Here is a 24,909-nt window from a genome sequence, read left to right as displayed (position 1 = left end):
GAACCGAGGAAAAAGAACACAGCAGCAGCCCATTGAAGTAAATATACTTCAGAAACGCTGCAGTAGGATAGGTCACACCCTAGGCAAGACTGCAGCCAACATAATAAGGCAAGCCTCACCCAAAGAAAGAGGAAGATAGGACGGCCCTGGAAAACATGGAGCCGCGATTTTGAAGTAGATGGTCAAGACATGGGGACAGTTGGAGAGACTCGCCCAGAACAGAGACACCTGGAGGAAGCTGGTTGGTGGCCCATGCCTCAGGCAGGACCACAGGCAGAGATGAAAAGAAGAGAGGTGACAATTTAACAAGCAAAAATGATACAAAGGCTGACAAAAAGCATAACAACAATATGCTATTACATGTGAATTTTCACTACGTTACAGACATAAAAGCGTATCCAAAGGGGGTTTTAAGTTTAACCTCCCTTCAATTTTGATTCCAAAAAATACCTTTTCAATATAAAAAAAAGAAATACACATTAAAAATCCAAGCCAATGGGAGGGGGGGGGTTGAGATTAAACTTCCCTCCTCTAGATGGATTTTTTAAAAGTTTAAAACCCCTCCAGATGGTTTTGAGTTTAAATTCCACTACCCAGAGTTATCAGGTTAAAAACCTCTTTCTTCAGACATAAAAGAAAGTCTATTAACCGCTGACCAGACACGATCTCGAATGATCAACTGTGACAAAGAACAAAGCAGCAGTCCATTGAAGTATATATCCTTTAGAGACGCTGGAGATGGATGGGTTACACCCTTCGCAAGCCCTCACTTGGAACCCCCAAAGAAAGAGGAAGAGGTAACGTTCCTTGAATACATGTCGGCGCGATCGAACGAACGATCTTACAGCAGATACGTTACCAAACAGGGCATAAACATTAAAGACGCATTCACAATCATTAGCACAACGAGGTGCTTTTTCTATATCAATTTAATGTTCTGTTAGGTTTGACAGTAGACTAACATATATAAACAATGTGTTGGAGCTAAGTAGTAATCAAGTTAACGATAACAATGAGCATACAACAAAACAAGACATAGGAAAACAAACGATAAATAATGACAGAATAAAGACAAAATGTATATTTGTTTTCAATCAAGAAATATTTTAATCATGGCAAACTATCTAAAAAAACAAAACCTATGTACATTAATGACTAGATTTTAATTTAGTTTATAATTTAAATAAAATGACTCTCAATATGATTCCTACTAATAAGACCTTATAAAATATATACATGCAATTAACCTATTTATAAAATAGGTTCTGGTTTATGATTTAAATTAAATACTTTTAATTTAGGTATATGGCGAAACGTTTTAAAGTATATAATTAATGTAGGAGATTATGGCTATAGTAGTGGTCTAGGATGGGAACAATGATTTTTTATTTGAATGCTGCTATTGACGAAAGCTAGTTAAGTATATAAATCATCTTGCGATACGATTTGGCTTATGGCTCGATATTTCAAATCATGAAATAGAAACAATGTGATATAAACTTTTCACATGTAAATCATTAGTGAGTCTTGTGTGAATGTAATAATCGGTTAGTTATAGTTATGCACAAATTGTAAGACAAATTTCCTTACGGACAATAAAGATTATATTATTATTATTATTACTATTATTATTACTATTATTATTATTATTACTATTATTATTATTATTATTACTATTATTATTATTATTATCATATGTCGACTATTTCGTCATATAATTGAGTGTCTTTGTCATCGTTTAATTTACGAAACGTTTTACAGAAAACTGGGGAAAAAAAGCAAAGCATATTTTTATTCAGGATTCTTAAATTTAGGTATATAGATAGATATGTAAAAGAATAAATTAAAAATTAAATTAAAATTTATATTAATTAAAAGTTATATTAATAACAAAAATTACCTTTATTAAAAGTTTAATTACTAGTAATATTCCAAATTGTGTTACAATTATGTTAAAAGTAAGTAGAAGCTGCATTAAAAGTCATATTAGATTTATTGTAAAAGATATATCAGATGTTATACTACAGTTATAGAAATGTTATTGGATTACCTACCGAATACACTACATCCAATAAGACAACTTAAAACAATTATTATGCTTGAAAAAGTTATCAGATTGATTGAGTCATGTGACTGATAAGTTGTTTTTTCTGATAAAACAGAGAAATAATAATTAGTGAAGCGAAATATATTATTAAAAAGAATATATCAATTTTAATGCTAGCTCTATTGAACTAGCTTATCTATCTATCTATCTATCTATCTATCTATCTATCTATCTATCTATCTATCTATCTATCTATCTATCTATCTACCTACCTACCAACCTACCTACCTACCTACCTACATACCTATCCATCCATCCATCCATCCATCCATCCATCCATCCATCTATCTATCTATCTATCTATCTATCTATCTATCTATCTATCTATCTATCTATCTATCTACCTACCAACCTACCTACCTACATACCTATCCATCCATCCATCCATCCATCCATCCATCCATCTATCTATCTATCTATCTATCTATCTATCTATCTATCTATCTATCTATCTATCTATCTATCTATCTATCTATTTATCTATCTATCTATCTATCTATCTATCTATGTTTGTGTATGTACTTTGACAAACATTAACTTGGCAAATGTCTATATAACATCTAAAATTGATCCCACCTGACTTGTGAACTAATGTAATATTCTTCATAAACGTTTTCCAGTCTTCCGCAGTCGTTAGACTAACAGTTAAAGTTGTAAGGTCTGAATTCAGAAGATCCTGGGGTAAGCGATATATATAATAAGTCTGGTAGATATTTTGGTCGTCTGCAATCGAATCTGAATTTAAGAATGTTGATGTTTCTTCAGCTGTTAAAAATTCTACAACCTATTGCTCAGCAAAAAAAAAAAAAAACAAACAAAAGTGTCGTTAATGATGTAATTAGAAAAGTAAATAAATAATTAAATAAATGTTAAAACGAAACATGTTTTTACAAAGCTTATATTACCTTTGTCTGTATGTATGTCTGTCTGTCTGGTAAAAAAGTGTGTACACGTTATTTCTCCACCACCCATTATCGGATCACGCTGATATTTCGCACAATTATTCATTGGCATAGACAAGGCATGAATCAATATAAAAAAGAGTAACCGATTGGACAAATAATTACTGTTAATCTATTATTTTGTTTAATAGCAACGAGGGAAACTGGCGCTTCAATATTCACATATATGGCTACATTTGTTGAGTTAAGTCTCCTTAAATAATTGTTAACGCTATTTCTCCCTCAGGCATTCTTCGATCACGTTGATACTTTAAACAATTATTTATCATACCATATAGAACATGAATCAATAAACAGAAATACTCAACTAGACAATTCATTATTGGTAATTAATTATTGGGTTTGAAATCGAATAAGGGAAATTACTTTTAATGGTAGATATAGTTTTAAGGACGGAGTTCTTCCCCTTTAGTTAAGCTTTATATTTTTTTAAAGAAACTTTTCTTTGTTGGCGTATTCTAATTCTTTATGTTTGTATTATTTATGTTTACTAACTATGTTCCGTACCATTCCATTCTGGATCATTAGCTGGCTTGCTACATTTTGATTAATTTTGTGTTTTACAGTACATGTAACGAAAACGTCCTCATCGGTATGGATCTCACAACTCCCTATGACACCTGTGTACAATATATATGGAAAAAAAAAAGTTAAATGTAATTTTTAATATATATATATATATATATATATCATGGGCGTAGGGGGGGGGGTTTCTCTGGGGGAGCGATGAGCCCCTCCGCCAAGCATATTTCCGGTATTGAAAGCCAACAAAATGCATATTCTGAGGTATCTACAGTGCATTATCCTGCTATTAAAAAGTTTTTTTTTTATAAACCTAATGTGCTATTCTTACTTACTTAGACCCTCCCGCGACTAAAGGGTCGACTCCCAATTCGGCATAGGATTTCCTTGATTGAGACCCGATCTCTATAACTGACTCCTAAAATCTGTCTTAGCCATCTTTGTTGAACCACATTTAGTCATTTTCAGTTCGACAGATGACTATATACTGCACTTTATTAATGGAGCCCAGCCACTGGTAGAAATGTGTAACCACTCTTGACTACGCTCTTGGAATTAGATGACTGTAGTTTGCTGTAGATTTTATATCGAAAAGGGAAGTTTTATCGTCAAAATCATCTGTTGGGGGGTTTTAAACTAAAAAAAAATCTCTGGAGTTCTTTTTTTTTTAAATTGAAAACCCCATATAGCTAAGGTCATATAATTTAGTGACTGTAGTTTGCTTTAGAGTAATATTGAAGAAAGAGGTTTTTAACCTGATAACTCTGGGTAGTGGAATTTAAACTCAAAACCATCTGGAGGGGTTTTAAACTTTTAAAAAATCCATCTAGAGGAGGGAAGTTTAATCTCAACCCCCCCCCCCCCCTCCCATTGGCTTGGCTGCGCTCAAAGATTTTTAATGTGTATTTCTTTTTTTTATATTGAAAAGGTATATTTTGGAATCAAAATTGAAGGGAGGTTAAACTTAAAACCCCCTTTGGATACGCTCATAGAATTTTGAGTTTGTAATTTGATTTTTTTTTTAATTTAAAAGGGGTTTATCGTAAATTCTGAAGCAGGTTTTTAAATCAAAATCTTACTTAGCTGTGTTCTTAAAACATGGAGATTGTAGTTTGCATTTTTTTGTTTGTTTTGTTTTATAGAAGAGGGGGATTTAACTGGTCGGGGGTTTTAAACTCAAAACCCCCTTGGCTGTGCTGGGTTAGATGGTTTAGTATTAAAATCCCAGCTAAAATCAACGCAAAAAATCAGTCACTTAATTCCGATACCCCCTCCCCCGCATTTCGTGGGTGGTGGGGTTCAACACCCCCCCCCACACACACACCTGGCTACGCCCATGATATATATATATATATATATATATATATATATATATATATATATATATATATATATATATATATATATATATATATATATATACGTAAGACAAGAAAAAGTTTGGTTGAATCGAAAAAAAAAATAACGCTATATCTGAAAGTATATTAGACACCCAAACCTAGACCCATAGTTGTGGTTGCTATCCAGCCCTTAACCCCCTTTTTTTTTTAGAATCGTGCAGGACGAGACCTGTTCTCTTAGATTCATGCTTTTCACTGTCCAAGCTACGCTTCGACTTACGGTATGGGAAAGAAGAGGAAACCCTACTACCCCTATCTCTTATTCTTTTACTGTCCCGAAATTGCTGAATTCCGTTTCGACATTTCTTGAAATCCACATGATCGTTATATGTATGGTGACATGCCTGCCTCGTAGCTCAGAATTTTTGAAGACTTTTTGAAAACGTTTTAAAGCCATTTTGAAGACTGAAGACTTTCTGAAGACTGTCTGAAGACTTTTAGAAGACTTTCTGAAGACTGTCTGAAGACTTTTTAAAGACTTTCTAAAGACTTTTTTAAAGTTTCTATAGCTCTCACTCATTGATTTTGTTAGTTACAATGAATGCATGCAATAAATCTAATAAAGTTAATATTTAATATATAATAAATTTAGCAATATATTTATAAATACGGGCTATAAATGATTTATGATAGCATTCATATATTTAAGGTGAAAAAAAATACTATATTGAGCTACATGTTTAGAGTATGAATGTTTATGGTCAATATTTATTAGAAGTACAATTTTGAAATATAAATCAATAAATCAATATTTTATTTATTGTTATGGTGTTTTTTTGTGTGAAATCTTTAATCGACGATGTTCAAAAATGCTTTTGTCTACGTCAGATGTGGAGAAATATGGAGATTACAGCTAGGTCTCCATCACCATTATTATTTGCACTCTTTAACCACTGGACTTGACGATAACACGTGTTATTCATTGTCACAGTCTCGTTTGGCATTGAGTGTTAGGGTTAGGGTTAGTGTGAGACATACTTCTAAAAGGACGTACTATTGGATACCGCTGTGATGCGGTTTATGTAACTACTATGAAGGATGATATTTTATTCCTCATTTAACCAGTGAGTTGTAACTGAACGCTTGAAGTTGCAGTATATTTTTCTCATTAAATAAAACGTTATTTTGTCTTCTGAATTCGGACTCAAGTCTATCTGTTTAAAATTATATTTGTTACGTAACATTTACATTTATAAATTTTATATCTACTTTCTCCGTCTGTCTGGTAAAAATTGAGTACACGCTCTTTCTCCCAATTCCCATTCTCGGATCAAGTTGAAACTTTCCATGATTATTCATTTTCGCAAAAGAAAACATGAATCTGTCAAATAATTGACTTATCTTATATAATACAGACGTTACTTATGAAAAGAAAATGAACTAATCAATTAATAAATTATTGGTTAGTAATTACTTGTGAATTGAAAAAGGAAATCTTACAGTATTAAGATATATGGATGAAAATGTGCAGTTCTTTCCCTTATATAAGCTTTGTTATTTTATATCTATTTATTTACATTGCTTCGTTTTATTGTTTTGGATTTACTGAGCATTTTTTTCAAATAAGAAGACAAGGAAAATCAAAGGGAAAAGACAGTTTGATTCTTACCTTCCGATATTAAAGTCGAAGTTATAATATCTGTCACTGAGTTATCCAATGGAAGATCCTGTTTCACCGTCACGTCTGCTTCTTCAGGTGCGGTATTAATTATCTCTCCATAGGCACATAACACGTGAGTTGCATTTATTGGTAGCTCTAGACAGTCTCTTGGAATGGAAGCCTCTACATCTACAGTATAATGTGGTAGCATTTTTTGTAGCGCTAGTAATAGTACACGTAATTTGTATAACATAGATTGCCTTTGAAAAACACATTTAAGGCAGTTATGGCGATTATAAATGTTAAGTATTATTTTCACACAACTTATTACGCTACGCACAAGCTTAGACATAACACATGTGTATATTCACTACACATGTGTGTGCAGATGTATATGTACTAGTTTTGATAAAGGTTTACTTATTAGTTTGTAGTGCAATGACTTGACTGCTCCATAGTTCGAGTCTTCCAATGTATTAGTAACGTTAGGATACATTGTGATGTCGATGTCCAAGTCCTTTTGAGTAAAAGTGGATAGGTCTATAGATAGGAGACAAGCTGAGCGGAAATACGAGTCGTTTCCTTCCAACATCATCTCGTGTCTGTACTCGGTCGTTGTTTGCTGCTTTATTGAACCCTAGCGAAATAAATAACGACTCAATATTATTAGGATAAGGAAATGTTAACAAGTTTACATGAACGTTAACCCTATTTCAAACATCTCTCAATATATATCTATATTATCTATATATTCTTTTCGTTGCCCAGGCATGCTGGACAAGCACGCACGCCGACTCTCTAACTATCCGTATTGCCCTTCGTTTCCAAACCATGGCCACCGCTTCACATATATTTCGTGGAGTCAACAGGCCTTTCAATGTAGTAAAAATTTCTGCATCGGGTAACTGTTTATTTCTATCAGTCGCATATTTCTGGGAAAATGTCATCGACGAAACTGTTGCTCTTGAACCTCGCAACATGGCTGTAAGCTTCGTTTGCGAACATTGGGATGACTATGGCGACGCCCTGCCCGTTGTTCTTACTCACGGAAGCACAGTCATACACTCTGCTCGACAATACGCTGCCTACATGGATACTTCCGGCGTTTCTGAATTCCTTCTTTTCATTCACTCACAGTCGTTTGCCCACACCCACCCCTTTTGTACATCTGTGTCTTTCAGAAAGTGTTCACCCATCACTAAATAACAGCGTATGCTACGCCTCGGAAAAACTAGTTATACATATTTCTTGTCTTTATTTTTTAAAACAATGTTTTCATTTATTAGCCGTAATAATTGTTTATGTTATTAAAGATATTCCATGTCTATTTGTTAGATACTAACCCTATTGTTTGAGAGCCGAACCACGCAAATACCTTCTGGAAATATTCCCAAAGCGATGCACTGTATGTCTAGTCTTCCTCCATGGACATAATTCTTACACGACACAGTTTTCGGTATCACTTAAAATGTGAAAGAAAGAAAACGAATGAAATAAGTTTTCTTTCGCGAAAATTTTAAATTTATAACATTTACACAATAACAGAGAAAACTAAAAAGGCTTGTCAGAAAAAGCCGCGTTCGCAAATCAAAGTTTAAACCTGTATGTGTAAAAGAATCTCAGGGTAGGTCTGAGAGTTTAATATGTCAAAAATTAAATATGAAAAGTGAAATTATTTCGGGTATTTTATCTCGCGATACTTAGTCGAGACCAGGGTTTCAATGTAAGTTAGGTGAAGGATCAGTTTTAAGACTAGTTGCTGAAATCTCGTTCAAGATTGTAAGTTTAAACTATGAGAAATAAGAAAGATGACTTAATCAGATTTAAGAACTTCGTTTTGTAAATCAACATAAGTTCACAATCATTTATCTTGAGGGAGATCCTAGAGAGTTCACCCAACGGACAATAAAAATCTATGCTACTTTCAGGCAATTAGTCTTTTTCCTAGGAATTCAATATATTCTTTTACAAGTTGGTTTAGGTCTACATGAGACTATGCTATTTAAATTATCTGAAACAAAGTTAAAAAAAAACAACTTTCAAGTTTATATAAATGACTTCGAGAAAATAATGTACAGTTGATAACGTTTCTTTCAAAAGGTACAATTACGTACCAAAAGTTTTGAGGTAACAGTTAAGTTCTTGGGATAGGTGCATTCTACCATTATGCAAATAGCTCGTGCTCCAGGTTCCTTGATCGCGCCGTGTGACATTGTGAATTGTGAGTTTAACAGAGAGTGTTCTGTCAATTCCTCTGAACACACCAGTCTGGACAGTAGATTTAAAATAGTCTATGAAGTGTAAGTCTGTATCGCCAATGGACACAACCACGTCATCTTTCATGATTTGAAACTCTGACAGGTCAAACAAGCTTGGTTGTACTATGAAGTCAAAGTTGTATGCTTTGTTTTCTTGGGCAGGTCTACACATTTCAATAACTGAAATTTTATTATAAATTAAAATTTATGTAATCTAAGAGATAAACAAATATAGGTTAATCTTACCTTACTTTCAAAATAAGAATGGGTGCACCTTTAGTTTCTTCTTTTTCCTGTTATATCCATCGCCCCCATACCGCCCTTATTGTGCCCAGCGCCCGCTACCGCCCCTTTGGCTCCCAGCGCCCCCCCAAAATCACGAAAACGCCCCCCATAGCGATAGCGACCCCATTGATGACCACTGATCTAGTTGATGTTATAAATGCCTTTGCCGCACAGAAAGCACGACGTGATGCGTTATGAATTGAAATTTGTCACATGTGCATTATCTCGCAAATTAACAACACTATTAAAATAGTTATTAAAATAGTCTTAATGATTTTTAGCGGCCCCCGAAAAGGGAAATAACACTATTAGTTTTATGTGGAATGTCTGTCCATCCGTCTGTCTGTCTGCCCGTCCGTCCCGTTTAGATCTCGTAAACAAGGATAGATAGTGAAAATCCGACATCATAATATTTTAGACCATTCAAATCTAATTTTTTTAATCCCTTATGCAAGCAGTTTTTTTTTTAAATACACCACTTTTACAACTATTCACTATTAAGAATAACAAACACGGGAGGCGCTTTATTAGGGGGGATGACGATGTACCATATTATTAACACATTTATGCAAACAGTTGTAGATTTTTTGTCAAAATTTTTATTTTTTACATTTGCATTGTTGAGTTATGTAAGTTTTGTTATACTAAGTACTATATTTACACACAAAAAATGTTTACTTTTTTTTAAGAGAAAAAATCTTTTTAGTATGCATATAAGTTGGGCAGAATTAAAAACAAATATTGATAAGTAGTTTTTCATATTATCGCGTGAACTGCAGTATTATACAGCTGCTATAGCACACTTAACCAAAGGGAAAACAAATTGTTTATTTTTAACGGAAATTGTTTTCTTGAAGAATAAGAGATTGGCCCTTTACACAACAATTAGATCAATTAGATATTCATTATAAGTCATTAGTTAGGCCAGGTTTACATCTAACTTTACATTTACTTTCAGCTATCCTTTGGTCTGCTGGACCGCTGGGGCACCACACCATATCTGTTAACCTTTTTTCTCCATTCTTCTCTGTCATTTGTTTTTGATAGTATTTTGTTCTGATAATATTGAAACCTGCCTGAGTGGACCACTTCGAGGGCCGATTTTGAGTTTGTGTTTCCACACAAACTGTATTTGCAACCTTGTTTTTTTTTAATATTACGTATATACTGTACCAATTAGTATTTAGACATATATATTTTGTTAAGTACAATATCTCATGTCATGTTGTCGAATGACAAAATGCAGGAACCCATAAAATGATCCTATAATCTCTAGCTACACTACTGCCACTACCAAGCGAAATGAAAATGTAATCTTTCTGGACTTAATAAGTTAAGAAATCAAGACCAAAATTTAGTAATTTTCGAAAAACCTTAGAATAAATTTGAGTACTTGCAAACTCGTCGTTTCATTATTCCTCGTTGTTAGCATAATGTATCTTAAGAATCATGTCTGGAAACATGTGCGTTATAAAACCGTAGCATAAAACATTATAACGCTATATTCATAATAGAAGCAAGTTTCAATAGAAATCCATCAAATAAAAACATGCACAAACATTAAGTGGTCTTAATATTGTTATTTCATGTAAAAAATATGTAATTAATAACAAGATAATAAGAATAATGTTCATAGAAATATGAAGATTGATTTAAATATATTCGCACAGACTTAAAATATTGTTATATTGTTTAAAACGCATTTAAAGTTTGTACAGACCTTGAGCCACAGAAATATCTGCGCTGCATAAGTAGACACAAAACAGAAGCACTTTCATCACACCTGATCAATTATAAGAACTCTGTGTAGACTTTATAAAACTCTGGTACCATTAAAGTGTAGACGAAGATTTTGTTATATCGATCGTTGCTGAAAGTTAAATAAACTTACAGGTGTCGGCACCTAGTTAAATTAGAAACAAGTTCTGACATCAGCTCCTTATTTCCAAGGGAAAAATAAAGCCTAGTCAGCTTTTATTATTATTCGCTTGTTCCCTTAGCTACTGGGGGGAGGGATTTCTATAGTAATATTATTCTCATTACATAATCATTGGAGTGCTTTCCAAATAAAGGTAATTTTAATTTAAAAATAAAGCCTAGTCAACTTTTTTAATTATTATTCGCTTGTTCCCTTAGCTACTGGGGGGAGGGGGGGGGGGGCGAAATCTCTATAGTAATATCATTCTCATTACATAATCATTGGAGTGCTTTCCAAATAAAGGTAATTTTAATTATGATCAGGTTAGAAATACAATTTGAAAGGTTGAGGTACGCCAAATCAGTTATTGTATAAAACACCAGTTGCTATAATTCAATTATACGAAGTCTATAAGGAGATAGTAATTTCCATTAGTAGTTTACTCTTTCCCTAATAATATATCATTCTATAACTGGCCCAAGTAAATTGATAATGAAATAGAATTTGCCTAACAAAAAATTAATTTAAAGATAGTGGAACCTCATTAACAAGTACTATCGTCATTGACGAGCCAATAAATTGGGGAAAGACAGATTTTGTTCTTATCTTACCTTGACCTCATATTATTTCATTTATGAAGATCAATACTTTATTGTTGGATTTTGCATCAACATTTTATCCAAGTGCTGCTTATGAAATTCGGTTGAAAATGTTTTTTTTTTTTTTTTAAATTTTAATTTCAAGCAAAGGACTGACCTAACACTATGAGAGTTAGAAAGCTAAAAGGGGTGCGTATGATAGGGTGGGCATGACAGGCCTACATTAGAAATGAAGAAAACTAGTCAGTACCTCAAATGACCTTAAATGACCACTCAACTAGTAAACTAGGACAGGAGTTGACAGGGCAATTTTGACTGCAATATTTTCATTAACTAAAATTCTTATTTAGGTTTAAGATCTATAATCTTGATTTTCTAGCGTTAATATAGCTTTCAAATACATATAGGAAAGCAATATAAATCGACTAATGCTTTATATGTCTTCTTAAGTGGGGCTTTAAAATAAGGTCAAATTAGAGGAGATAATCCATTGATCTATTGACTTCTAAATTAAACATGACTTATAAGTTAAAAGTAAAAAAAAAAATCAATATTTTTTTTTATTGACAGCATAATTATAACACAACGTAATGTCTATTTATATTTTATTTGAGGAAATTTATTTTTCATGTAAAATACCATTTACATGTCCTTACAAGTTTATGACAAAGCGGTTCAGCAATAAAAATAGTCATACATTAGTAAAGGCCTTATTAGTTTAGTAAGTAATGAAGTGATCTAGAGTCATTTAGTAATCTAAACTTCTTATGTTATGATATTGCTTCATTGCAATTCTCATATATATATTATATATAAGTAAGTAACTAGAACTAATTTAAGTTTCATTTCATGGTTCTATACATTTAAATTAAAATGAAAAATATACATTTTTAAATATGTAGTCTTTCATTTCTGTCCTTTGTTACCTTAAAAGTGAGTCAAATATATATCATCAAACTTATTATTCATAAATAGTAGTGAGACACACGCATTCATATTAACAAATTAAATTGTGTGTGTATATCATAATAAACATTTTTAAAGTAGCTTTCAACTAGAATAGTTAGAAGAACAATTTTGCTTATCAATCTCTTGAATATGATTGTTACTTATCATAATGCAGTGCTTCTCAAACCTTTACCCACGGCGCTTCTCGTCCTCTTTTCTCAACGTATAAGAAATTCTTTGGGCTCTTCTTAGCCTGCTGAGGTCTTCAGGACCGTTACGGTTGGTGCGCACCGTAGTGTGAATATGAACGCGTGTTAAAAGAAGATGTATGGAAAAAGGGGAAGCCAGAAACGGTATGAAAATGAAAAAATGAAACACAACTAGTACTGTGTGTTCTGTAATTACGATTACAATACTTTTTCCGTTACAAACTCATAGTTCTGTGCCCTTTTATTCATAAGAGTCTTATGCTCCAAATCCACGAACCTGAGATTAAAATTATTATGCTTTTAATAAGGAGAGCTTGGTCGTGAGGTTTGCGCGCTGGACTGTCGTTCGGATTTATCGATGGTCGAGGGTTCAAATCCTGCTCGCCCCCATCCCCCGTCGTCCTGCGGGAGGTTTGGACTAGGAAGTAAACTATCTTCAACTCTGAAGGAACATCCGAAACATATAAAACATTTTATAAACATTTTACAAGCTTTAAATTCCACAGTTTGCGTATGTGGCGACAGTGCGGAATGAAAAGGAAGGCAATGCCCGGGTACTCTACAAGAAGGGGCCTACACAAAATAAATAAAACATGTGCGAATTTCGACGGGTCAGAAACTTGTAATGTTTTTTTTTTCTAACTTTGTTTTTTCTGCTTTTTTACTACGGGCAAAATGTCGTGATTAAGAATAGTTTGATTGTAGAATTCTAGGAATAAGTAAATACAGCTATCGATTTACGACATTGCGTCTACCAAGGACCTTACCCTCCACAAACTAATTTTACAATACCTCTATTCAAGTGAGAACCTCTTGAAACTTCGATCCATAAACGTGTACAGCAGATCTACAAAACGGCTCTAACGATTTTCATAGAAATTTAACAGTTGTACATCGATGAGAAAAGAACTACTAGCTCTTTGGCAACACCGGAAAAACCGTTATAATTTTTTCAAAGTAAAAAATAAAAAAAAATTACATTTGTTTGGAGACTATATCTGGATCTTTAGCCAACAAGTCGTATTACAAAACGGTACAACCCGCAACCTTATATTCCCGTAATGTGCAAAGCATGCATGGGCGTAGCCAGGATTTTTTTTCGGGGAGGGTTTGGGGGGGGGGGGGATTTCCCCCAACTCCCCCCCCCCCGCGGAAAAAAATTATATATATATATTTATATATATATATATATGTGTGTGTGTGTGTGTGTGTGTGTGTACATAATTAATCTTTATTACATTCTGACAATTTCGGAAGACGTTTATTGTTTATTGTAGACTAACCGCCCTTGCTAGCAAGGGGTCTGGGGGAGTTTGCAGCGCTCCCCCAGCGCGGGGCGAAGCCCCGCCGCCGAGCACTATTTCTGGTATTGAAAGCCAACAAAATGCATATTCTGAGGTATCTACAGTGCATTATCTTGCTATTAAAAAGTTTATTTCAAAAACCTAATGTGCTATTCTTACTGACTTAGACCATCTCGCGCCGTTCGGCGCATTTTCCGGCAAGCTGTTTCCGCAACTCTTATTTATTGCGTAATTCATTTTGTGTGAGAACATGTCCCGCAAAACCTCATGCGACGATCTGTCACAACCTTACAAAGGATTCGACTCCCAGTTCGGCATATGATTTCTTTGATTTAGACCCGATCTCTATGACTGACTCCTAAAATCTGTCTTAGTCATCTTTGTTGAGACACATTTCATGATTTTCAAATTCGGCAGAAGACTATTCACACTTTATTAATGGAGCCCAAGCCACTGGTAGAAATTTGTAACCTTTCTTGACTACGCTCTTGGAATTGCATGCCTTTATTTCGCTTTAGATTTTATATCGAAAAGGAAAGTTTTTTCGTCAAATCATCTGTTGAGGGGTTTTAAACTAAGAAATCTCTGGAGTTTTTTTGTTTTGTTTTGAATTTAAAACCCCATTTAGCTACGATCATAGAATTTGGTGACTGTAGTTTGCTTTAAAATAATATTGAAGAGAGAGTTTTTCAACTCTAAACGCTCTGTAGGGGAATTTTAAACTCAAAACCATCTGGAGGGGTTTTAAACTTTAAAGAAAAAGCCATCTGGAGGAGGGGGATTTAAACTCAAAACCCCTTTGGCTACGCTCATAGATTTTATAGTGTGTAATTTGCTTTTTTTTTTTATATTTATATATTATACTTTTTAGCTTCAAACCCCAACTGGAGGGGAGGGGGGTTTAAACTCAAAACCCCTTTGGCTACGCTCATAGAATTTTGAGTGTGTAATTCGCTTTTTTTATATTGAAGATGGGGTTTATCGTAAATTTTGGATGGGGTTTTAAAATCAAAATTTTCCTCAACTGTGGTGTTGGAATTTGGGGATTGTTGTTTGCATTTTTTTTGTTTTGTTTTATAGAAGAGGGGGATTTAACTGCAAAAACCTCTGGTAGGGGTTTAAAATTCAAAACCCCCTGTAGGGGGTTTTAAACTCAAAGCCCCCTGGTAGAGGGATTTGTATCTCAAAACCCCCTGATAGGTGTTTTTTAAATCTCAAAACCCCCTGGTAGGGGGATTTAAACTCAAAACCCCCTGGTAGAGGGTTTTTAACTCAAAACTGCCTCGGCTGTGCTGTGGTAAGTGATGATTTAGTATTAAAATCTCACCTAAAATAATCAAAATGAAAGCAAAAATCAGTCACTTAATTCCGTCCCCAAGAACCCCCCCCTGGCTACGCCCATGAAAGCATGACTTAACGTAAACTAACGGTAAAAATATATATAAATATATTTGAAGACATGTATGAACATTTCAATTATCTAAATATATATAATTCTCTTCATGGCTCAACAGTTTGGACACCAAGAAGTAAAAGAAAGATCACTCTTGTATTTCTGCAAGTCCATTACAGTTAGCCCACAAAGCGGAGGGAGAACAAGTAGTAAGTAGCAGGGCCGGACTTAACCATTGTGACCAAGAAGTCATCGAAAGATCACTCTTTTATTTATTTTTACCCCAAGTAACGTTTCTTGGCGTTCTGAGCTGCCTAAATTCATCCTCCTGGCGTCGGCAAACGCACTGTTCCTCACTCATAGTATTTACGTATTTACGAAATACATTTGTAAGTGATTTACTAAAAACAACGTCTCCAACATAAAATATTTGAGATTCGGAAACATTGGGTTTTTTTTAAAGTTGTTAATAGCTTAACATAGAAGCATCATTATTTAGTCCCTTGGACGGTGAATAGACCTCCCCAGCCACCAACACATCACACATCACACACCAACACAAGGATGGCTGCCTGGTCGTGCTGTTTGCGCGCTGGACTGTCGTTCGGATTTATCGACGGTCGAAGGTTAAAACCCTGCCCGCTCCCATCCCCCGTCGTCCTGCGGGAGGTTTGGACTAGGAAGTAAACTATCTTCAACTCTGAAGGAACATCCAAAACATGTAAAACAAAACATTTTACAAAACACATCATCAAGACGTTTCGACACTTTGTCAAGGTTTACGCCCGCATGCAACCACCACAGTTTATAAATATTATATTCAACAAAGAGGTAAATTAATTATAGAGTTCCGTTCATCTGTTACAATTAGTTTTGTAAAGGGACATTATCACTCATTAGATATTCTAAATATTGGATTACAATTGATTTTCTAAACTATCTTGCTAAATATGATCTCTTACATTTGAGCAGGTATTTGATTTCACACCATGAAGTTCATTACGAGTATATTTCTCCTTGTGATAATGTCTCCTGCAAACGAAGGTAATTTAATAATTCGATTACAATTAAATAAAATAAGCTGTTAATAAATTTGAATACAATGACATTAGGTCCCTTGATATAGCTTCGTCCTCAACCCCAATTCACAAGCCATTACACTTGTGTATAAATATACTGTTTAAAATTATTATTACAAAGATTAAATCAACGCACTCTGTCAGTCAGTGTGGTACAAATATTATACGTTATTTCTTCAACTTCCCAATTCTCGGATTCAGATTCATAAAGTTCACACTTTGCACACTTATTTATTTCCCGAACAAAACAGGAATATCAATTTAAAAAAAAACCGATTTTGGCCATATATTTTAGGTTGCGTTTTTATACAGTAGTAAAAAAAAAAAAAAAAAAAGAAAGTGTTACAATTTGCACAAAATAATTTTTTTTCTTACTATTTTTTTTATTAAAAAAAATAATTTTAGCAAGCCTCTAGACTCTAGACGAAAATTTTCACACTTTTATAAATCATTTTAAAACAATATTTAGAAGTCTTAAATGCGAGTTGGGTTTGGATATAGCAATATCGCAGACTATCATAGAGTCAAACGTAAGAAATCAGGTAAAGACTGTTTTTTTTAACTTCAGAATTTGTATACCGTCCATTCGTGCACCCAATTCTAACGGGCCCTTGACGTAAATTTGGGATATTAAAGCTGGTTGATCGATGCGATGGCCACGACAACCTCAATAAATTGTCGGGCATAGAATTAGATGAGATTAACAGATTAATATTATATGTAAACATATTTGACAGACCGACAGCCAGACGAGTCAAAACGTATACGTATTTCTTTTTACGGCAAACGCTATAATAATAAATACAGATGATTCGAGACTTTTTAAAGGGACTATATATACGTGGAAGGCATGTTGCCACGTGAACAACTGTGCTTTTAATTATGGACATTAAAAATAATTTCTATTTCTATTGCTAAGTTAGTACAGTTCACATGATAACATTAAAAACTAATTATTAATTGTTGTTTTAAATTATGTCCTACTTATTAGTATAGTATACAGATTTTTTCTCTTTAATTTAGCAATACAAATGTAAAAAAAAAAATAATTTTTGACCAAAAATCTAAAACCATTTGCATAAATGTGTAAGTAAATGGTAAATGATGAGCTCCCTTACTAAAAAACCTTCAGTGTTTGTGTCGTACTTCAACATGCTACATTCAAAACTTTATTACACTGAATGACAAACAACTACACACATACTAAAGATCATAACACGAAATAAAGTTAGTACACAGTACAACAAATGTAAACATATATTACTTGCATTATCCTATGGACTAAATTCACGACAGTTTGTTACTATTAATAGTGAATAGTTGTAATAATGGTGTATTTTTAATGGAAAAAACTGCTTGCATAATTTATTTAAAAAATAGATTTTTCGCTTTCAGAAAAGAAAAAAGTAGCTGTTGCATCAGAACTTTGATTGATATAAAATATCATGATGTCCAATTTTCATTTTCTCTTCTAGTTTCTTAGATCTAAACGGGACGGACGGACAGATAGGCCACAGAAAAGTAATAGAATCTTTTCCCCTTTCAGGGGACTCTAAACGTCATAAGTTGTGATTCAAACTCCTGTAAAATGTTGGATTTTTTCTTTTTATACATTTTTTTTTTACTTAACTAGTTTTTGTGAATTAAATGGCAAGGTCGGAGCACACATAATTCCAATTGGTTACTCTTATTTCGGTGGCCGTTAAAAAAAACAGAAGTTTTGTATTTATGCTTCATGTATAGACTGCGTCCTTTTGCTAATGCCCGACCTTGGCCAGAGTGCTGCGATGTGTTTTTATTGTGAGTTAGATTTGTTCAAATATCAGTTTATTTCATCTTATTTTTGGTTGTTGTTGTCTATATTGTAATAAAAGATTTATTTAAATGTTGTATTTTTTATTGAAATTATTTCAAGTTTTATAAGTTAAATTATAATACACTTACATCGGTTTATGTGTCTAACAGAAGTTTGGCGCTATAAATGAACAATCGTCAAAACACACACACACACAAAAGTTAGGTGCCCCTTTCAGACCTTGTGATCACGTGGCCAGCACAACAACCAACCGCCTTTACTTTTCCCAACCTGATGTCAGGTACCCATTGGAGCTGGGTGGACACAGAGGCAATTAAAATATCCAATTCTTCTCCATGATTCGAACCCGGGATCCCCTGTTCTGTAGCCGAGTGCTTTGTCGCTCACTGAGCCTCTCGTCAATACAATGTGTCTGTAAAAGTATTAAGTAAACATAGCATTCATTCATTGAGTTAATTTCCTAGATTTACAATAACTTTTTAGACGCCTGTATTTTATATATATATATTGAGCCTCGTTTAATTATTATTTTGTTATTTAACAGGTGTATTTAAGCAGTTCCCGAATATTATTATTAAACCCTACAATCAACAAGACAGTGAAACGTATTGTTCAGAAGGACTAATCAGTGGTCAGGATACGCTAGTCATGAAGGCTTCCGTCATCTTTCATCGGATACCGAATGACTGGGCACATTATTTGAAACTGTTAATAGTAACAGCCACTGAAACCTTAGTACGTTTATACATTAAAATGAATACTTTTCTTAATATACATACTATAGTTTATCATAGTTAATTGGCTAGCACAACAATCGACTACCATTATACTCATTAAAGGTAAATGGACTTATAACTACCTTAATGATTCCGTCACTCTGGATCGCTTTCTTTACCAGGTTATTTGTTGTTGTTTTTTTCCCTTCCTAAAAATTAAAAGAGCCTTATGTACTAATTTATTTATTAGGCTACTGAATAATCTACATTTATTTTTAATCATTAAAAAAAATACGAATACATTTTTTTTTTAAATCTTTTTTTTTTAAGAAACAAAGCTTATCTGAGGTCCAACCCTGCAAACTGCCATCCATCCATGCCGTCAAGCAGTAGGTTTAAATTAGGGCGTATTAACTTTCTTCGGTGAAGAAAAGTTAGAAACATCTAAATTTCTTCTTTCACGGGCCTTTTTTTTTTCTTCACTAAAACCCATTTAGTATATTTTAAATAAGAAAAACATTAAAAAAAACTTAAAAAAAAAGAAAAAAAAAGATTATGCATAGTGTAATTGTAACAATAAGTTTGGATTAGTCAAGTAATCAAATTTGTATTAGATCTAGACTAACAAAAATAAATCTGTGCGATTAATAATATTGTTACCAACTGTTTTTGTTTAAAGCTATTTCATGCTTTTAGTTTTCTCATTACACTTTGATCCTATCACCTATCTGGACCAGTTGGAAAAATAGGTGATGGGGAAGAGGAAGACAAGAATATTTGGGTGCATTTGACGGCAAATGTTTTTTTAAAAGCATTTTCAGATACAAAAAAAAGGTGGGGGTAAGGAAATCTTGGCTAACGCCCCCTTAGGCAGATCTGCTTAGCCACTCTATTAGTACTTATGACTAGAGAAGATTGTACAATTCTATATTGTTTGTTTTAATTTAGTGGGCCGACCTATGAAGCGGGCTAATTCAGCGTATACTATTACTTCAATCAAGTACAATTTATTTCCTTTGTTCGAGAACTATTTCATCATTCTCTTTAAATAAAAAAGCATGACAACAGTTCGTCCTATTGTATCACTCCGAAAACTCTACACACACTCTACCTAGCATCGACTTTATTATTTTTTGCTTAAGTATATTTGCATCACTATTTGTTTCATGAAGATACATATTGTAGGAAAATATTAAAAACTCACTTTCTTAAAAAGCAAATACTAACCCTATTTAATACTTATTTGCATACTTTCTCAAAGAGCATTTACTCAATGTATTTATTTATAGCAACCTTACTTTGTGGACTTGACGCAATCTTGTTACAAATGGAGACACTCTAATCAGGGATGTTTTTGTGAGGGACTTCATGATAATGTGTATAATGTGACTTGCAGATTTCAAGCCACACCTAGTCTGAATGAAGCCCTTTTTTATGGTGAACTTTATCACTATCAGAAACCTAAAGTCCAAAGCATTCCAGAAAAGTTTCCTAAAATTTACGGTAGTGTATCTAGCGAAAATGTCTACAGGTTTTTTTTTTTTTTTTTTTTTACAAATGTTATTTTTAAAGGTAAAGTTTGTTAAAGATTAAACAAGTAACACAAATAAAAAAAAAATAATCATTATTTATGTAGCTGATGACCTTTTGTAACATCGATTATTTCGCACTTAATAACTAATGTATAATTTATTTAAAAAAAGACAAAAGAAGTAAAATTTGTACCCTTCCCCGTTCTCCCTTACCCCCTTAAAAACTCATAGTTCTGGCATTATAAGTCAAAGTAGAGCAGCGGTTCTCAACCTTTAAAGCTCGTCGACCCCTTTTTACAAACCCCACTCTGCCGCACCCCCCCACCCCTCACACACATACAGCAATAGAAGAAAAGACACTAACAATCCATAGTTTCGATAATCTTAGGCGACCCCTGGCAAATCGTTAATCGACCCCCAAGGGGATCGCGACTCACAGGTTGAGAACCACTGCATTAGAGTCAGAGTATAGAAGATTTTAGTTTCATGATAGTAGTCTAGACTGGAAAATATTTTAAAGCTACATTATTGATCGATCTAGTTTAGGATATAGTATCGTTTGATCTAGTTCGAGATACTTTATTGGTAACGTAGATTGATACATTCATTACATTGTATAAGTATTATATACATACGTAAATCATCACAAATGATTTATAGTAGTTCAGATAATTTTTAGATTTTTACTTAGGACGGTTGCGTAAAATGTTTTTTTTCTTTTTACTTTTTCTTTAATTGAAAACTTGACCACCAACATGTTATCCAAATAGACCATATTTAATGTTAAGATGATTTCATTTTTTAAAGTCAAAGCAATGAAACCAGAGTTTTCGCTCTGTAGTCAAAAAGGTAATAATATTTTTTTCAAAGATATATATTAACTGTCGAATTTCTGGGACAATCATTAACGCCTTTTTCAATATCTGTATCCACCCATGTTCCATTTTAGGTTCCACCCATGAATGTCCACGCTAAGAATAGGAATTATAATGATAAAAAAAAATCTTGAAATTAACTTCGCTGCAACTTTCAATTGCAACAACATCTTTAATGTTTGTATTTCAGATATTTCACAAATGAGGTTAATGGTCAATGAGTTGGAAATCAACAACTTTAACAACTGCTCTTTTCTTATGGACACCAAGAAACCGACTATTTTTTTCTGCTGCTCCAACACACCCTGGCCTTGTGTAACTCTTATTAAAAGTAAAGGCAACACCCTAGCACAAAGTGAACACTGTGTTACCTACACTAGCAACCACCCACCAGAATCAAAGTACACTCTAGGTTATAAAGTCTGTAATAACGAAAAGAAATCAGAATTCTTCATCTGCAATGTTTCTAATGGTAAATTAATGCTACTCTAATATCGCATTTCATAATTAGAACATGAATTTATATTATACAGTAGCTACATTTAAATTATAATAAATTCTACTTTTCTTTATTATGCTAAATTTATAATAGTACTTATACTGAATTATAACAAAATAAATTGTCTTTTGTTTTCACAGCTTTTCCCTTAAGTGCTTACTCAGGTTCAATCATCTTTGTTTTAATTTTGAGAAAAGTGTTTATGACAATTTTTACATAAAGTCTGGTAAAACAAGGAATACTAACTAAACGAATTTCAAAGGTATTTTTGAGACTGTGATCATTGCATTAATTATAGGCGTAAAGTGAGCTGTCAGGTATTAGATTTTAAAAGAGAAGTGGATTTATTTTTGCATTTAACTATTGTTTATTTGATGAGGTGTTGAATTGATACCTTATGTATGTTTGCCTTTGTTAGACAGTGAAATAAATGCTATTGGGCCATTGTAAATTTTTTTTCGGTTCCAGACATAATGCTCTGCTATGATATGCAGGGACTTTTATATTATTTTATTTACCACTTAGTTTGATTTTGATACATTTATATAGATAGTATTCCTATAATTTGCTATTTAAAGATATTTTTTACTTGTAAAATCTGGCATACAAGGCTTTGATATGTGTCCCGAAGATGTAGGTATTGGCAGTATTTCACTTATACACGCCAACTAATTTTAGGCTTGCCTATTCTGCAACATCTGAAGCAGAAAATCCTTAGGCCGTTGACTTCGGCGTCTATTTAAGTTTTCCCTTCTACTTTTGCACTTGTCTTTGTGACGGTGTTTTCTTTGGGCCTCAAAAGTGTCTACAGTGACATTCTTGAGAGCACTTCATCTGTCTCTTTCAATGGCCGTGGACTGCTGCTTTTCTTTGCGCCAGTGATGACAAAATGATGCTTGAAAATCTTGGATATAATATTTTTTTATTAAATGTTTCTTAAAGACTTTTTTTTTCAACTTTGATGTATAAAATATATTGACAGAAATGTAAAATACAGGTGTGGGCATGGTTTGTTAATTTATCTTTATTTCTCTACTTTGAACAAATAAGTTTAATTTAAAGATTCTTATGCTTTCTTTAGTGAGAAACGGATTTAGTGCTTATATAGTGCACTCAAAAAAAGAAAGACAAAATTAACTAAATTAAAACTATTTTATGCATACCTTACATTACAATGAGCACGATTTAAAATGTATTGCCTAGTATATTTTAAAAAAAAACAAATCATGTCCTTTTTGCAAACAGAGTATTCTAAAGTTGTTGGTGTCAGAGAATAAAACACATTGATTATTTTACTTTCATACCCTGCCAAAAGATCATATTTCATTTTGGTGCTTCTATGTTACACATTTATATTATATATGAAATATATTTCAAAAAGATTAATTTATTAAATATTGAATGAGCTTAAATGCATTTCACGTAATGTACAAAGATAGTTTTGGGCTGACATTTTTAAAATTTGAGTATCCATTCAGATGTTATTTATAGAAAAATAAAGTGTAACGACTCTTTGTATCCGGGCTCATTGCAATCGCTGCTCAATACGACGCCATCACCCAAAGAACCTGACAACCTATGCTCCAAAAAACGTAAAAATTTAATGACCATTAAATCAATTTCAATACTGTACAATTGGTAACTGTAACACTGACTGTACAAATGCTTCAAAGTCAATATCCATACTGCCATATAGACTCTGCACTGCCGTATCAAATTGTGCTGACCGCCTCCTACTGGACAAGTATAAGATTCAACTGTTCCGGACAGACTTAACATTGGACTTACTGTACCGGTTTGGATCTTAAGTCGTGACTTCCTCGATAACGAATTGTGAAGTGGCTTGACACCTTCGCTTTTGTATTGCGTCCCCAAAGACCTTCTCGATTCTAACAGAAGATATTCAGTTTTTCTCTGGATGATCACATGACCATATTCGACGTGAATCGCGTGGGTAGAATTCACAACACAGATCTTTCCTGAAAGTCTCCGCGTCGCTACCCAAGATGGTTGGCCTCTTTTCTAGCTCTGGCCTGTTTTCATCCGTGTCCGCTGATTAAACACACACACGATTACCCTTGTCCGCGTCTACATCATAGTTATAATAATATATTTATGTTTGACCGTTAGTTGTATGGTGGTTAGTTCAGGTTGTTAGATCGTGGTACTGATAACGCGAACATTGTGGGCTTAATTCTCATACAAACTTTATTTAGGTCTTTATTTATCAATGATCCATTAAACTTTAATGAGAAAAAATAAATAAAATTAGAGTACGGTTAGTCAACATTCTGTTTACCACACAGAATTTTAATGTTATCTTTGTCAATTTCGTGACACTCTGTGGATTTCGAACTAGGGGACCCGGGTTAAAATCCTTGTGAACTCCTGGAATTTGAATTTCTGGTTCTTTAGGTCGCCTCTGAGTCCACCCAACTTTAATGTGTACCTGACGTTAGTTGGGGAAAATAAAGGCGTTTGGTCGTTGTGCTGGCCACATGCCACCTTCGTTAACCCTGTGCAACAAAATACAGATGACCTTTACATCATCTGCCTTATAAATCATAAGGTCTTAAAGGGACACTGTCTATTTTGACACTTATGTGATATGTTTATATTTTTATTTTAATTGTTAAAAAATTATGAAACATACAATTTTAACGTTCTACCCTACTGCAGTCAACAAGTTGTACTCGCTTTACTTTTAGAAGGAAACCAAAATGGTCACACAAAAACGACAGACAGACAAGAGAAGTTAAATAAATTGCCAATAAAAAAAAGTATTCTAGAGTTTAAACATTTTTAAGCTAGTCAAAAATGTCTTCACTCAAATTGTTGATATTGGTGTTATGTATATGTTTATATTTTGTTGTTGTTGTTTCAATTT

The 24,909-nt window shown here is 33.4% G+C and overlaps 2 protein-coding genes and 1 long non-coding RNA gene across 4 annotated transcripts in view; 2 read left to right on the top strand and 1 right to left on the bottom strand.

Annotated features, from left to right (window-relative positions):
- Positions 1-24,909, top strand: part of LOC106061406 (uncharacterized) — an 83,340-nt gene that overhangs the window by 25,712 nt on the left and 32,719 nt on the right. The gene's annotated exons all lie outside the window — the stretch shown is intronic.
- Positions 1,084-11,038, bottom strand: LOC106061404 (uncharacterized). Of its 2 annotated transcripts, none has more exons than XM_013219542.2 (9): positions 10,855-11,038; positions 8,706-9,029; positions 7,935-8,053; positions 7,012-7,228; positions 6,601-6,813; positions 3,577-3,689; positions 2,684-2,891; positions 2,055-2,150; positions 1,084-1,765 (listed from the first exon to the last, which is right to left on the bottom strand). In XM_013219542.2, the coding sequence occupies exons 1-9, from the start codon at positions 10,910-10,912 to the stop codon at positions 1,692-1,694; spliced, it is 1,422 nt and encodes a 473-aa protein (XP_013074996.2). In that variant the 5' UTR covers positions 10,913-11,038; the 3' UTR covers positions 1,084-1,691. The 2 variants fall into 2 exon arrangements, with proteins under 2 accessions (XP_013074996.2, XP_055865699.1); XM_056009724.1 differs by having other exon boundaries at positions 6,601-6,780.
- On the top strand, positions 12,322-19,232 carry LOC129922761 (uncharacterized). Its single transcript, XR_008774604.1, has 4 exons — positions 12,322-12,467; positions 15,627-15,714; positions 16,478-16,549; positions 18,945-19,232. It is a non-coding gene; the product is annotated as an uncharacterized LOC129922761 (long non-coding RNA).

This window comes from Biomphalaria glabrata, chromosome 14 (genome assembly GCF_947242115.1).
Source record: "Biomphalaria glabrata chromosome 14, xgBioGlab47.1, whole genome shotgun sequence".
In the NCBI taxonomy this organism is placed as follows: Eukaryota; Metazoa; Mollusca; class Gastropoda; family Planorbidae; genus Biomphalaria; species Biomphalaria glabrata.
The sequence above is the reverse complement of the archived record's forward strand: the minus strand, read 5'-3'. Positions and strand labels throughout refer to the sequence as shown.